The sequence below is a fragment of the Magnolia sinica genome, chromosome 12 (assembly GCF_029962835.1).
Source record: "Magnolia sinica isolate HGM2019 chromosome 12, MsV1, whole genome shotgun sequence".
In the NCBI taxonomy this organism is placed as follows: Eukaryota; Viridiplantae; Streptophyta; class Magnoliopsida; order Magnoliales; family Magnoliaceae; genus Magnolia; species Magnolia sinica.
Window position 1 is genome coordinate 53715404 of NC_080584.1, and position 16470 is coordinate 53731873.

General features: G+C 40.1%; 1 protein-coding gene across 1 annotated transcript; it reads left to right on the forward strand.

Annotated features, from left to right (window-relative positions):
* The first annotated feature begins 576 nt into the window (after positions 1-576).
* LOC131220066 (uncharacterized) lies at positions 577-2712 on the forward strand. The gene is made up of 2 exons (XM_058215038.1): positions 577-1865; positions 1947-2712. The coding sequence occupies exons 1-2, from the start codon at positions 577-579 to the stop codon at positions 2710-2712; spliced, it is 2055 nt and encodes a 684-aa protein (XP_058071021.1).
* The last annotated feature ends 13758 nt before the right edge of the window (positions 2713-16470 follow it).

Below are 16470 nucleotides of genomic sequence, written 5' to 3' on the forward strand. Positions count from 1 at the left end.
CAACGAACAGTGTGTCACACGTGTACAACGTCCCTACCCTTCATACAGAAGCTCTATCATGGATGGGCCATAGCCTGAAAATCACATTCATTCATTGAATGCTAACTGCTCATGACTTTTCTTTTCATCATCCCTTCTCTCAAAATTCTCATCATATGATCGCAGTTGTCCAACTAGCATGGCAAGTGTATCAGATGCCCGTGGTCACACGTCTACTCTAATTAGATCTATAAATTCTTAAACCTAGCAACTTTCCATATCCAAGGAGTGAAGTAGAGAGTCCACCCTGCTTTCAAGTACCGTTTATGTAGTTAGCTAATTCTTCTATTTTCATATAGAAGTCTCTCCCTTGCCCAGGGTGTGGGCCGCTTTTTCTTCTTTCTAGCCTAGGATATAGGCTTTTCCTTACTCCAGGTGTGAGCTTCTTTTCTTGACCTGAGGCGCGGGTGTTTTTACTTTCATTTTTCCTTTCTTGTTTTCTCTTTCCTGTATTTTTGGGTTATTTCGTCATTGATTTGTAATAAGAGAGTTTACTTTCTTGCCTACCAAAAAAAAGAAAGAGAATCAATAGGAGAAATGGTATTAGACAATAGGACCCAAGTTGTAAGGAACACCACCCATGCTCTATGGGATGGGGTGGACAACCCTTACAGCAGGCTACTGCGCATAGAAGTCCTCGTGAGCTTGAACACAGTCCTTCTGGTGTTCCTTTTCTTCTTTGGCTCATCCCGGCGTCGATGGAAAAGCACAATCCTAAGGACTTGCATATGGACTGCCTACACTTTGTCCCACAGCATAGTACCCTACACGGTGGGACTCATGCAATCGGCTCCCTTCCGCAATGACCTGTTTGCCATATGGGCAGTGTTTTTGCTCTACTCTTTCGGAAGTGTTGACTCCATCTCAGCATACAACCTTGAAGACAACCAACAAGTTAAAAAGTATGCATTTGAAGGACTAGTTCAGGTGGTTCTCATTACCTACTTGATGGTCACGTACATCTCTGGAATGCCAGTGGAGTGGGAGCTTTGGTGTTTTTGGTCTATCGGTGTTACCAAGATATTTGAAAGATGGTGTGCCTTCCTATCTGCAAGCAGATCATCTTGGCTACTGAGAAAAACTAGATTGGTTGCGGACGTCATGATCTATGAGCATGAACTGAGTAGTCCAGGCAAAGCAGATCCAACTGTCATGAGAGGGTACAATTATTTGGTAACTGGAGAAGAAGAAATAGCTGTGAGAGATGACACACCATTCCACCCACAGAGATTGAAGATTACCCATGAAATTATTACTCTTCAGAAGATTTGGGAATGCCATGGAAGACTCGTAACCCCTGACGGAGATCCGGACAGAAAGTTGAAGGACATGTGCCTCTCATTTGCCTGGTATAAGATGCTGAAACGGAGATTCACTGGGTATCCATTGCATGAATGCGACGTTACGAAAACCTGGGAGCTCATCAACCGTGGGTTCCTTTCCAGCAATATCTCACATGAAAGAGCTTTTAGAGTAATTGAGGTAGAGCTTGGATTCATCTATGATACCTTCTACACAAAGTATGAAGAAATTTTCTGTAAGGGAAAGTTCCCCAGGTATAAGTGCTTGTACCTCCTCCAGATCCTATTGTTTTGTTCCGCGATAATTCTAATGCTTAGCAACTATCAAACACCAATGGGGCACCTAAACCGAGTCACAGAGAGTGGGACTGACATCGATGTCCTGATTACCTATGTAGTTATAAGCACAATCTTCATTCTGGAACTTTCACAATTAGTCGCAATTGTATTTTCAGATTGGGTGAAGGTATTGGTGATATGTAGCTATGTTGAGAGACCCACATCTCTCCGCGAGAAGGCTGTCTGGTTTGTTTGCTGGCCACAGCTCTTCAAACCATGGGAGCGGAAAATTGGGCAGTACTCACTTCTTTAATCTTTCAACTACAGCCCTCTGAATCTACTATGCCTGATGACCATTGGTTTTGTAGATAAGACTAGAGAAGGGCAGAAAGCCAGCAGCTCCGTAAACTTGCCTGAAGAAGTGAAGAGTGCAGTACTTTGCTCCCTACGAACCAACGGCCGTCAACTGTCAAATGGGCAGTCTTCCTTGCAAAGAAACCAAATGGGAGATGAGCTCTCTTGGGCATGCAGCCTAGAGACGCACACTCACAGCATTTTGGTTTGGCACATTGCCAACAGTTTCTGTGAGATTGCACCTCCGCAACAACATACTGAAGAGCAGCCAGCTGACCGCCAAAGAGAAGAAGAGAACCACCGCCTTGTCGCCACCAGCTTATCTAGATATTGTGCTTACCTGGTGGCCTTTGTCCCGGTATTATTGCCTGATCATGCTTATACCACTGAATTGATTTTTGACAAAGTTGTACAGGAAGCAAGGAAGATTCTTGAAGAATGCCAGCCCAAAAGTAGATTATATGAAAACATGATGACAATCGATGGAGGGAATTCTGCTGGAACTATAATAGGAGACGGCATTAAACTGGGGAAGCAACTCTTAGAGATACAAGACCAAGGGCAGAGATGGAAGGTGTTGGCTGATTTTTGGGCAGAGATGATGCTGTTTCTTGCACCTTCAGACAATGCAACCGCACATGCAGAGAACCTCGCAAATGTTGGAGAATTCATCACTCATTTATGGGCTTTGCTTACTCACGCAGGCATCCTCCATAGAAACTCAAACCTCCCGGCCTGATTTAGAGAGCCAATTTCAGCTCCTCGCTTCTATCTAAAAGAGCCCCGAATAAGCCTATTTATTTTGTTGAGGATTGTTCAGATAGTATGTCATTTTTCTTATTCTACTTATGACTCAATGGCTTATCTTGGTTTCTACCCATTCAGTAAATAAGTGTTGTAGATTTCCATCATTGCATTAGTAATTTTTAAATCTCTCTCTAATTCTCCTTTATCTTCCTCTTCTTCTTCTTTTTTTCTTTTTTTTTTTTTTCCCTTGTAAATCTCTTCTATTAATCTCTTATCCTCCTCTTTTCTTTTCCTCTTCTGACTTTTTTCTCTTCCATTAATCTTTCTCCTATCCTTTTCTTCTTCTTTTTTAATCTCTTCCAATTTTCACTTATGTGGGGTCCATCCTTAATATCCACCATCCATCATGTGGGGCAACCTTTGATGTGGACTGTCCATTATGTTGGGTGCACCTTGGCCTGATCTTCAATGCAAACCCTCCATCCTATCGGCCTACCTACAATGTTGACCGTCCACCTTACGAGGCCCACCTATGTGGACTATCCACCTTGTGAGGCCCACATTAGATGTGGACCATCCATCATGTGAGACATTGGATGGGGATCGTCCATTATGCAGGACCAAACTTGGAATTTGGCCGTCCATCATGCAAGGCCCACCCTGGGCCATTCATCATTACAGGCCAACTTTTGATACGGGCCATCCATTTTATGGGGCCCACCTTGATGACGGTTATCCATCATATGGGACTCACCATCAATGTTAATTGTCCATATGGGGACCACCTTCAATGTCCAATGCCTATCATGTTGAGCCCACCTTTGATGTAGACCATCCATCCTGTCGGCCCTATCTTCGATGTGGGCCATCCATCATGCAGGACCACTTTTTATACGGACCGTCCATCATGCAGGACCACATTTTATGTGGACTGTTCATCATGTGTAGGACCACCTTTTTCTATGGAATGTCCTAGAGAAAAGCAAAAGAGTAGGACAACAGTTTGCTTAATTGTGGCTACAACTTTAAGGTATTAAGCAATTTTTGAAGAGTAGATTACCAAGTTGACTTCTGAAAAGTAGCTGATGTGCTGCTGGCCCAAAAAGCAAAAACAAATTTTATTTTAAAAAAAAAAAAATTACTTATCAAAGTGTATCAAAATAGGCCCCCAAGAATCCAACTTGACCTTCTGAATTTTAAGGAATGATATTAGCAAAAGTAACAATAATAAGGAAAATTCACCAAATCAGGCCAGTTTTGGTTAGTATCTTCAAACTGGGCCCTGAAAACCCCTAAGCGTCACAGTTAAATGCGATCTTCTTTCCTGTCCACTCCGTTATGAAAGCTGGCTCTCTTTTTTTCAGTCAGAATTATAGCATCTAAAATTAGCGACTGAAATTTTCTGGCTAAACTAAGAAAACCTAAATTTAATTGCACCTTCGTGGAGGGCAGAATGAGTCATGGAATAATCTCTAGTTGTGGCTATGTTATTGCTAATCAGTTTAACATAAATAGCAAATATACTCACAAGCAACCATGTTTATGGTGAGAATTAGACTAGCCTCCATAATCTTACTTGCAGACTAAAAAATGCACTTCATCACATGTAAGTTCCGGTTAGTAGCATAATGTGGTGATTGTGAGCATATAGCGGCAGTACTTGGTGTTTCAAAAACAACAGAATGGTTGTTCTACCTGTGTTTCAAGTGCACTAGTCATTCCCTAAGACTTAGCTATTGCCATACCCAGGTAAAAATCCCCAATCAAAAGGATATGATTGCTTTTGCTATTTTACCTACTTCCTCCGAAGTACTGAATCCTATTCCTTCCATTTATTATCACTATACCTAGCCTTGGCACTTTAGCAATCCATTTTGATGGCCGCAAGGACAGGAAGTGGGATCAATCATTTAGAATGATTTCTTAGTGGTGAAAGACACATTATGGGCCCCACTACCTAGATGGTTCCGATCGAGGAACACTAATGCCATGTTTACAATGGGCATTTGCATAAGCATGGATGATAATACTAATACTCTGCCAAGTGCCAACAGATCAAATAAATCCTTTCAAAACATACTTTTATTAATGCTATACTTCTTCTTGTCTAATAAATATAAGAATAGGTAAAAGAGGCAATAGAATCTCCAGAAGACGAAAGAGAGCCCTGCATGCATGTTGAAATGAAGAATCTAAGTTGCAGGATCCTCCTAACTCAGTGCTGCTCTTGCTACGAATCACTTTTTGGACTCACACTACCATTCCCACTTACAACCTTTATAATTGATAACTTTTGAAACAGGCTTCCCTGCTCCTGCACCCAAATCTGCCGTTGCTTCGCTTCACACTTCGTGCAACTATAGAAGAAATTATAGAATCCTCATCTCATTCCTAAAACTAATGAAAACATAAGAGACTGTTTGGATGTATCCCGAATTGTGGGTGAAATGACTATCCCATGTGAAATGGAAAAGCATCCATTTTTCCATTTTCCAAGCTCCAAGGCAGAGTTACCTTGTGTCCTCACCGATAAGAATGGTGCCTTCTTTTTCTTATCCAAATTTAGTCAAGTTGGGATAAATGAGATATTAGAACTGCAAACAATCTGCTTAGTTGATGGGAAACTACAATAATTACTGAAGTTTCCTACAGATGATCGTAATGAGGAAGTGGCCATCAATATGAATAGTATCAAAATCAATCCAATAATGCATCCAAATAAACACTCCGATAGGTCTGTAAATTAAACATGCTCACCGAGGGACAAAGGGCAATAAGTGCCAAGGGAGGGAGGGAGGGAGGGAGGGAGAGTGAAACTACATTGTAACAGCTTCCGTAGCCCCTAAGATCCTCCTAAGCACACACTCGTTGCTTTTTGAAAGTTAGATGGAAAAGAGATAATTACTGCTTTCTTAACCATGTATTTGCAGGCCAGAAAACAAAAGCTTTGAGATGTCCACTAAGGAGATTTTTGGGGCATGTGTCTAACCAAGGTGGGTCACAAAGAACCAAGGGTCTGGGTCGCCAATCCATTGGCCCTGCAGTGTTTTAAATAGAGAATACATGTAGCATAGCGTCAACCCCTCTGGAACATGAGATGTAAGCTACATAGCGTGTAGCGTAACATACACGTTACTTCTAGATTTTTAGGCAAGGTTGCACTTGGTTGCACCAATTTCATGATATTCTGCACCAAATTAGGCTGATTAATAATGAAATTTAACAAAATTTCATGATATTTGGTGCTGTTAAATTTCGTGATATTTGGTGCGACCAAACACAACCTGTAAGTAATAGCAAAGGGCAACGATTAAGTATAAAGGCATAACAAAACTGATTTACTATTGTTACTTATATTACTTTACCAAAAGCATTGAAAAGATTTACTAATCATTATTGAAAATGGAAAAATATAACAAATCATCGAAAACATTAATTGATTTTAATGTTGTAGTGAACATATATTATTTTCCTAAAGCATTGAACAAATCAACTAATCATTATTGAAAATAGAAAAATATAACAAATCATTAAAAACATTAATTAATTTTAATATTGTAGTGAAAAATAAATTGTAATGTGAGCTACAGAGTGTAGCATGTAATGTATGCAAATTGTCATTTACCATATGCTACATGTGACTTAAGCTATTTACATGAGCTACATAGCTTTAAAACTAAGCTATGCTATGTAGTAGAAGCTATACACGACATTGCGTAGCAATTTAAAACACTGCTCCATTGAGAGGGGCCTAGGTGGAGGTGAAAGCTGGGAAAAACTAATCCAGGAAATGCACAAGAAACTCAAAGGAACTGTGGTGGGCTTTCTTTTTTTTTTGGGTCAATTGAAAGACATCAATTGTCACTCAGTTGGCTCCTGCTGAAAGGTGAATACTCAAATTAGTGGTTGAATGGTTCCCAAGATGTGGAACGATCTGGGCCCCCAATTAAATGCATTCCATAGATTGACAATCAGCAAAACATTTGCTAAATACTCAAATTAGTGGTTGAATGGTTCCCAAGATGCGGAACGATCTGGGCCCCCAAATAAATGCATTCCATAGATTGACAATCAGCAAAACATTTGCTAAAGGACAAATCAGATCTATCCAAAGTTGGTCAGAATATCAATGGTAAGGTTTTATGTCATTTGGGTACAGGCCTGGGATATATCTTTGGAGGTGTGGCTAGAGGAGGTGCTAATGCGTATCTGTTAATGTCAAGGAGGGGTGGTTGAAATCGATTCCAGATATGCAAATAGGGATGAGATTCAGTGCCAGATTGCGGGTCCAAAAGAGGAGAGGAGATCCATAGCCTAATTCTGGAGATTTTTGGATTGCTGGGTCATGCATTAGTTAGCATGAAGGTTTTTCTTAGGTAACAATTTTATTGGAAAAGCTCGAAAAGCCGTGAAATAAAACAGAGATGACAAGAGATCATCTAAAAGACAAAACATGACCCTCATTTAGAGCTGTACACAAACCGAGTTAGCTTGGTTAGCTCACTCAACTCGACTTGAAAAAGCTCAATTCAACTCAGTTAGAAACTGAGTTCAAGCCGAGTCGAGCTGATTTTTTGAGCTTGAAAAAAATTTCAAGCCGAGTTCGAGCTTGCCCAAGCTCGACTCGACTCGGATCGAACCTCAACTCGAATCGACTCGGTTCGAATCAGCTCTGTGACTTGGTTATTTTGATATTGATGAAGCTCGCCGGGTGTTTGATGAAATGATTCAACAAAACTATTGTTTCAAGGTGTGTACATTCTCTGCAGGATCAGTTAGTGGTGAGGAAGGAATGAATACAAAACAAACGACCAATTTTTTTTTCTACATCATAAAACTGCCCCATATCTTGATATTGATTGTGCTCACCGAGTGTTTGATGAAATACTTATAAAAAGTTGTTACTATTTTGCATTCCGTTAGAAACTGAAGATGCATTCAAAGTGTTTGAGAAAATGCAGCAAAGACTCGAACTCAGCTCGAACTCGCCCGAGCTCCAGACCGAGCCAAGCCAAGCTGGCCAGACAGGCTCGAGGGCTGAGCTGAACCGAGTTCGAGCTGGGTTAGCCACTGGCCGAGCCAAGCAGAGCTGTGCAAAGCTTGACTCGGATCGACTCGTGTACACCTCTACCCTCATTCCATAATGCTACAATATGATCCCTTTACATGCTTTTTAATTCTTTAGGACTCAATCCCCAGCGAAGGCCCCTATTCCTTTCTCTTCAAGCTACAGCTTCTCAGAGTTCAGATTTGTTCTGGAACGTTCTATTGTAGCTTATCTAAATTGACCACAGAACTACCAGAATAGAAAGGTGCACCAGGGAAGTTCTCCTGCTGCCCAACTGGATGACATGCCAAGCATAGAAAAGGTCATCGATAATGCAACCACAATCAAATAAATTGAAACTAACTGCAACTGAAATTTACTTACCAGGATACCTCAAGCATACACATGCACAAATGGATAGGAGGACTAAAGACTTGCAAGGCTTATCAGTCCTCTAGCCTTTATGCTACGAATCACAAACCCCCTCCCTTCCACCATAAGAAAATTATCAGCAACTCTTACTGAAGAAAATCTCATAAAAGGTCCCTTATAAGTATGGCCATAAGAGCCTATTTGTAAGTCATTGAAGATTGATATTTCTAATCTACTACAACTGGACATCCAGAGAGAGAGAGAGGGAGGGAGGGAGAGAGGGAGAGAGAGAGAGAGAGAGAGACTTTAAAAGAGGAAATTGCAACAACTCTTGCCACGTGTACATAAGTAGGCCCTCATCAGGTCCTCTTCTTGTGCACTAGTGTGGAGAGTACGCCCCCAGCTTTTAAGAACTTGGCTCTGTCGAGTTAATGACAATGTACTCGTTATAGAGCTCCAGGTTGATGCGCTTGAAACCATCAGCGGAGAACCACATGCTGCGGATATCAGCCAACCCTCCACTTGACAAGAAACTTTTGATGTCCTCCCTGACATGTAGAAACTCTCTGGTCTCCAATACATCATCAATAACTTCCTCAAACTGGTGCGGTACCTCAAGGTAGCTCGTTCTCCTATGATGTTGTCTTCACCATGCCCAAGATAAACTATGAGGTCTTCCGTATTGAATATATGGTTGATCTTCATTTTGGGTGGAAGCTCGATCATTCATGCATCATCTCCTAGCTTCTTCGAAACACGATAAGGACCCACCATTTTGGAGTGGAGCTTGGTGTAAGACCCTTCCAGAAACCTCTCCCCTTGAAATTGTGCGAAACATCATGGAACATCTTCATTTACCCTTGTAATATTCATTACTAAGGTTAATCTTTTGCCTTACTTCCTCATGTAACTCCTTGGTATACTATGTGAAAGCCTCAGCATCCCGGTTCGGTCTAGTCACAATAGGATGGAGAACTAAATTGATAGGTTGATGAGGTCAGCTGCTGGTCGCAATTTTTAAAGGAGAAAGTCCCATACTACAGTTTATGAAACTATTGTAAGCATACTCAGCTTGTGATAACATGAGGTCCCATTAACTGATAAGGTCACCAACTAAACATCGAAGAGGATTCCCAAGACTGCTTGACAACCTCAGTCTGTCCATTTGTTTGTGGATGATAAGCACTTGAGAACTTCAATTTAGTTCCCATCTTTGACTACAAAGTCCGCCACAAATAACTCATACACTTTATGTCACAATCAGACACAGTTGTCTTAAGAACAACATGCAGGTAAACCACCTCCTTAAAGAAAATATTTGCCATGTGTAGAACATCTGATGTCTTCTTAAAAGGAAACGAAATGGGACATCTTAGAAAACCTATTGACCACAACATAAATAGAGTCATATGCATGTTGAGTCTTTAATTCCAAGACATTCATGCTGATCTTGTTTCCAAGGGACATCTTGTGTTGGTAGTGGAGTATACAGACCAGTGTTTTTCTTGCAACCTTTTTCCTAACTGACACCCTTGACACTGCCAAACAACGACCCCAACATATATATTCAAACTTGACCAGTAAAGTTGGTCCTCAACCAGGGTTGTCGTTTTGTCAAGTCCCAAAAAGTGACCACTAAGGCCACCTGAATGGAAATCGCTTATTACAAATTCTCACAAGGAGTTTTTGGAAAGACATAACCTCATATCATAGAAGAAGTACCCATCATGCAAACTATATCATGGGTACCCAGTACTTGAGCTTACGGGGAGTGCTAAATATACTTTTCCAAAATCATCATTAATTATGTAGTCTCTCTTGAGTTCTTCAAAGCAATGGATACTGATAAGGTAGGCAAGAGATGTGTCTTTCAAATAAGAGCATTAACTACCTTATTCTCTACACCAACTCAATGCTCCAGAAAGAATGTGAATTCCTGAATATAGGCACTCCACTTAGCATGTCGCCCACTTAATTCCCTCCAAGAGTTCAAATAATGCAAGCACGTTTACGATCGATTCATAATCGGAATATATCGTAAATTCCTAATGAATGGTAATGACACTAATGTTTTAAGGATTATACAATAGCATAGAACTTAACATCATAAGTAGAATACTTCTTTCGTGCAACATTAGCTTTTTGCTAAAAAAAGGTCACCAAATGTCCTTCTAACTAAGGGCACATCTAATGCCCACATGGAATGCATCACAGGCAACAACAAATACCTTCGAGAAATCAAAAAACTTGAGAACTAGAGCTTTCATCATCTTCCGCTTAATTTCTTGAAATGCATTTGTTGCAACTTTGGTCCACTCAAGCAGACCAACCTTTATGCATTCAATAATGGGTGCGTACGTTTCGATGAGAAGGAATAAAAGAAGAGGAGAGAGAGAGAGAGAGAGAGAGAGAGAGAGGAAGAAAAAGAATGAAAGGAAAATAGAGAGTTAGGGTTTGGACACCCCCCACTTTCTCATGTTTTATTTGAAGAGACTTTTCAATATTTACAATAATGCCATTAGTAACAAACATAGGAATACCCAACATGTCTACAACTAAACTTATGTCAAATAGGCTGAGTGACGGTCTGCAACTGGTGTCATAGTAGAGCTGAAGTTCTTGATGAACTTCCTATAGAATGTGGCCAACCTATGGAAAGTTCAAATTTCATGCATATTCCTCGAGAGAGACCAATCAACAAATCTTCTTTGGATTGTCTTTAACCCCATCAGCGCACGCACACACAAATCCTAGAAAAACCACACTAAGACTCATAAAAGTGTTCTTCATATTGATGAAGAGCTTTTCTTTCTGTAGATCTCCCATCACCTGTTGAAGATGCATAATATGATCCGGTGTGAACAGCTATAGACAAGGATGTCTTCAAAATAGAAGACAAAAAATTTTCCTATGAAAGGCCGAAGAATGTGTCATAACACGCATAAAGTTGCTTGGCACATTGGCTAGCCCAAAAGGCATGACTAACCACTCATACAACCCTTCCTCCGTCTTTAACATCGTCTTGCATTCGTCACCTACATGAATCCTAATCTAATGGTAGCTGCTCTTTAAGTCAATCTTTGAGAAAATTGTGGCATTTGTGATCATGTCCAACAAATCATCGAGTCGAGGAACAGGAAAAGAGTACCTGACCGTTATCTGAATGATGACAAGCAGTGTCTATACACATTCTCCGACTACCATCTTTTTCGGTGTCATTAAGGCAAGCACGGCGGATGGGCTAAAGGATATCACAAATAAAACCTTTAGCTAGTAATCTTCCACTTGTTGACAAAGCTCAGCGTGCTCCATTGGGTTCATACGGTAAGCTGGCATATTGGTCAATGTAGCTCCTTGCAACAGGTTGATTGCATGCTGGATAACTCACATGTTTGGCAACTCATCTAGAACCAAATCCTAAAATTAAGATAGTAAGTCCTGAATTTCAGGCAGTGTTGTTGTAGCACCATGAGTTGTTTCAGGTTCACATAATTGCCCAACTAACACACACATGACTTCCTGTGAGACATACCTAGCACTATCGAAACTGCAGTTTCTCCCTAAGGCTCATCATCCATCATTGGCTTAAAATTAATATGTGTAACTTTGTATGTAAAGGTACACGTATTCTTGTGACTGGAATGGTAAACTTTCCAGTTATACAACCATGGTTGACCCAATAGAATATGTGACTTTCACAGGGATGACGCCACACGACATCTCTTTATACCACCCAAAAGAGAAATTTACTAAACATCACTTGGTCACTGGAATATAAGTGTTATAAACCCAACAACTCTATATTGCTTACAGTGTTTTTCTTTTTTGAGCTTTCAAGCTATCACCATCTATGATAGCCTTCATGACAACTCCACACTTCACATGTGTGGAAAATGTTAGTTTGCAGCCAATCATCTTCCTCCATTTCTTTTAGTTCTATGAGAATGCACCTAACTACACATGATATTCTTCTCTGGTAGACCATTGAGCGCTGAATTGTCATCTTCTGCACTTGGGTCCTCACTCTGATCTACATAGTCATCATCCATGTTGTTTTCCCCATCGTACCATCCCTCCTCTTGTTCCTCACAAAAATTTAAGTTCCATGTAGGACAGGTTGAGGCAAAGTGTCCTTGGCCACCACACTTAAAACAATTGTTAATGGCCCTACATTGGTTTATGGCAACTGCCTTGCCCTTATTCTCAAAATTCCATCATGGTTGCATGGAGAGCAAGTTATCACCATCGCTCCCCAATTGCATCTTCAAACCTGTTGTTGTCACAATGGCCAGAACTGCGATATATGGATTATATTCATATATAACCAGTGAATAATTTATATCACATATAAATGTGTTTCTTCCGTCACATAAACATCCACATCTTGTTTAGAATCAGAATCATTCTTCAAACTATACACAGGATTGGCTTGTAGCAATTAAATATATCTAGCTTGACCGCCAGGGTCAGCTTTGCATTTAAAATCGAGAATAGTTCATTGTTGTAGTTTTGAATTCCTCTCTCGAGACGGCATTAACTGACATGACAAGTATGGAGGGCAGCGTCGTAAATAAACCAGCATTTGAAGGAAGTGATGGTGGCACAGTGACATCAAAACAAATAGAGCGCCCTACTGTCCCTTCAATGGAGGTGAATGAACAGCAGGATGTCGATGTTGGTGGTCATGTCCCTTTTGACCAGCAGAGCTCTCCCAAATCAGAGGACCAATAGGCTATTCAATGTCAAGCAACAGCTGAAGTTCTCAATGACACAGAGGATGTAGGAAAGTCTAAATCTCTGGTGAGGCATGCAGTTGGCCTCAATAGCAAAGGAAGTGCTTGGGAGACTGTCTATTCTTATGGGGAGATTAAAGAGAAGGAGAAATCAGTGCAAGTGGTCTCAGACCCTCAGGTTCATCATACAAATCATGACGTGCAGAGGTCTCAGCATAACAGGATAGGGAATCTGATTTTGCTTGGCCACTTCAGATCACTAACAGTGAAGTGGAGGAAAGTCAGATTTGTACCAGCCCTGTTAGTTCCAAACTTCCAATATGTAGCAGCTGAGGAAATCTGATGCATGGATGAATGTAATAACAGTTGGCCCTTGCAGGTGGAAGATGTAGATAATCTGAAACTGCAAGTGCAAGTAAAGGGGGCAGTAGCAGGAGTAGAAGAAGCAACAGCAAGCATCAAGCATGGCATTCAGCGGCTAAAGGATGCAATGGGCATGTTGGGAGATTAGTTGTCTCCTTTGGAGACTGAGGATATTGAGGCTTTATTCTAGGTTCTTTGGAAAGGAAAGTCCAGAAGCAGGCAGCATGTGAGGCTAGTCATGTAAGAAGAAGCTGAAAGGGCATGAAGGAGTTGGTAAATTTATCATCATAGATTACTTATGAATCTTATGATAAAGGTGGGAAAGAATTGCAGGGAGAAGGAAGGGGAAAGAAAGGTGAGAAGGGAAATATCATAGGTTCGAAATGAACATTTTCTCTTAGAATGTAAGAGAGCAGGGATTTTCCCAGAAAAACGGTGTAAATTAAGCAATTTTGTAAAAGCCATTAGGTCCAGCTGGTGGTGTTTCAAGAGATTAAAATTCAGATAAGGAAAAAAGAATTAGTAGCTCTTTATGGAAAGGGGAGAAACAACGTTTTCCGTATCAGTAACAGTGGCTGTAACAGCTACCAATGTTTTCTGTATCGTTATCGCATAATGTATCATACCCTTGGGATACAAATACATATCGATTATCACATAAGATATGTCGGTTGCATCGTGTAATGTATCGTTGTTGTTGGGAAACATGGGGAAACATCGGGAAATTGGTTGAATTTTTCAATGAAACTTTTGGGATTGTTAAAAAAAGACATGAATAGACACTTAGAAATCAAAACATCACAAAAAACAAGTGCACGTAAAGGTTTCCTTTGTATGGGGTCCTAATTTATGCATTGTCTATCATCATTAATATATATATATATAAACTAATGCAAGTATATTCAAAGTCAATTCATATAATTTATAAATATAATAAGACATTATATGAAAACACAAGCAATACATTCAAAAAAAAAAAAGCACAAAACTAGAAATATACCTGTAAATAATGTGTTTGTGACTCAAACCCATATGGTACTGATGCTCCACAAAACAACAGGAGACAATAGTATGTCCATGTAATAGTAGAATGATACCAGTGAAGAATACTCTCCAAACCTTGGTACTCATCCTCTCCGATTTGAAAAAAATTGGAAAAAATACAAATTTTCCCTAATTTTTCGCAAATCAACCCATCTTTCCCCAAATTATAAAATTAGAGTGCATGTGACAATGATTTCATCAAACACTCCTGAATAATTGGAAATAGGAGACAATTGGTTGTTGATCGAAGTGAAATTTCAAAAAAAAAAAATCTTTTTCTCTTTTTTTTATTTTTTAATTAAAAAATCTCCAAATTGCCAAGAATCACTAGATTAGGTTACAAACATGCTTCATTTCCAATTTGGAAATTAAGATTGCAACTGATGTGAAAATTTTTGAAAAAACAAAAAAAAACTTGAATTTTTCTGAATTTTTGACAAATCAGCCTACCTTCTCCCAAATCCCAAAATTAGAGTGTATGTGATGATGATTTCAATGAACACTCTAGAATACTCTGAAAGAGGGCCAACTGACCACTAATTGAAGTGGAACTTCGAAAATTTATATTTTAACATTTTTTAATTAATTTTTATGATTTTTTTTTTGAAAAATCCCTAAATTACCAGGAATCATTAGATCAGTTTACATACATGTTTGATTTTGTGTTTAGACACAACAATAGCAACTGATTTGAGAGAAATTAGAGAATTTTCAAATTTTTCCTAATTTTGCACAACTTGGTCCATCTCCCCCAAACCTCAAAATCAAGGCTCCAAATCCATGATTTTTCATGTTGAAAATCATGGATTTGTAACCATTGATGCTTCGATCTTGACTTCGGCTCGAAATTGGTATTTTTCTTCGAAAGGATTCATAGGAATGGGTCAAAATCTACAATAGATCATTTAGAAGTGGAGAGAAATTAAGAACAAGGGATTGGAATGGTTTTTTTTTTTTTTGTTTTTTTGCCCTCGGACGCGGACTTTCCACGCCCAAAATTCTCACCGTTGAAACACTTGAGCCCACCATAATGCTCTCTCTACCTCGTCCACCAATTTCTCCATATCATTTTCGGTGGTAGACCCAAAAAATGAGGCAGATCCAAAACTCAAGAGGGCCACATAGCAAGAAACAGTGGGTATTGAACTCCCATTGTTGAAACTTGAAATAGTTGTGAGGCCCACCGTGATGTTTGAGAAATCCACCTCGTCCATCAGTTTCGCTGGATCATTTTCTGGCATGAGCCCAAAAATGAGGTAAATTTGAAACTCAAGTGGGCCACATAGCAGGAAACAGTGGAGATTAAATGGCTACCATCCTTGATGTTTCTGAGAAATCCACTTTGTCCACCAGTTTTGCCAAATCAATTAAGGGAGTGGGACCAAAAATGAAGCAAATCCAAAACTCAAGTGGGCCACAAGGCAGGAAACAGTGGGTATTGAACACCCACTATTAAAACGTGTGTGGGCGACTGTGCGTATTGTTAGGATTGTGATGGAGAGAAGCACTTGATTGGGATGAATGATCACAAGTGTTCGAATGCATTTTGAGTTGCATGGGGCACACCCCTAATGTGCGAGTAGAATCCAACTGGTTCATCTAGTGCACCTCTTCATGTTCACCATATATCATAACAATCATCTTACCAAAGCTAAAATGGGGGCACACCATGAGAAGATACGTACAATTGATTGAAACAATCATGGGTCGCACCACAGGAAACGATGGGATTGAACATAAACCATTGTGAGAAACAACTGTGGGACCCACCACGATGTTTGTGAGAAATCCACCTTATCCACTAGCTTCGCCAAATCATTTGAGGGTGTGTGCCCAAAAATGAGGTAGATCCAAAAATCAAGTGGACCACACAGCAAGAAACGATGTGTATTAAACACCCACTGTTGGAACTATCATGGGCCCCTCCGTCATCTTTCTCAAAAATCCACCACGTCCATCAATTTCACCGAATCATTTTTAGGCATGAGCATAAAAAATGAGGCACATCCAAAATTCAAGTGGGTCACATGGCAGGAAATAGGAGACATTGAATGGCCAACGTTCAAACACTCGAGGCCCACTGTAATGTTTCAACAAAGTCCACCCTATCCACCAGTTTCACCAGAGCTTTCTAGGGTGCAAGCCCAAAAATGAGTTTGATCCATAACTCAAGTGGGCCACATGGCAGGAA

Coding starts and splice junctions, on each gene's coding strand:
- LOC131220066 (XM_058215038.1), top strand. CDS start 577: ATGGTATTAGACAATAGGACCCAAGTTGTAAGGAACACCACCCATGCT. Junction 1,866..1,946: donor CTCCGCGAGAAGGCTGTCTG/GTTTGTTTGCTG, acceptor TTTCAACTACAG/CCCTCTGAATCTACTATGCC.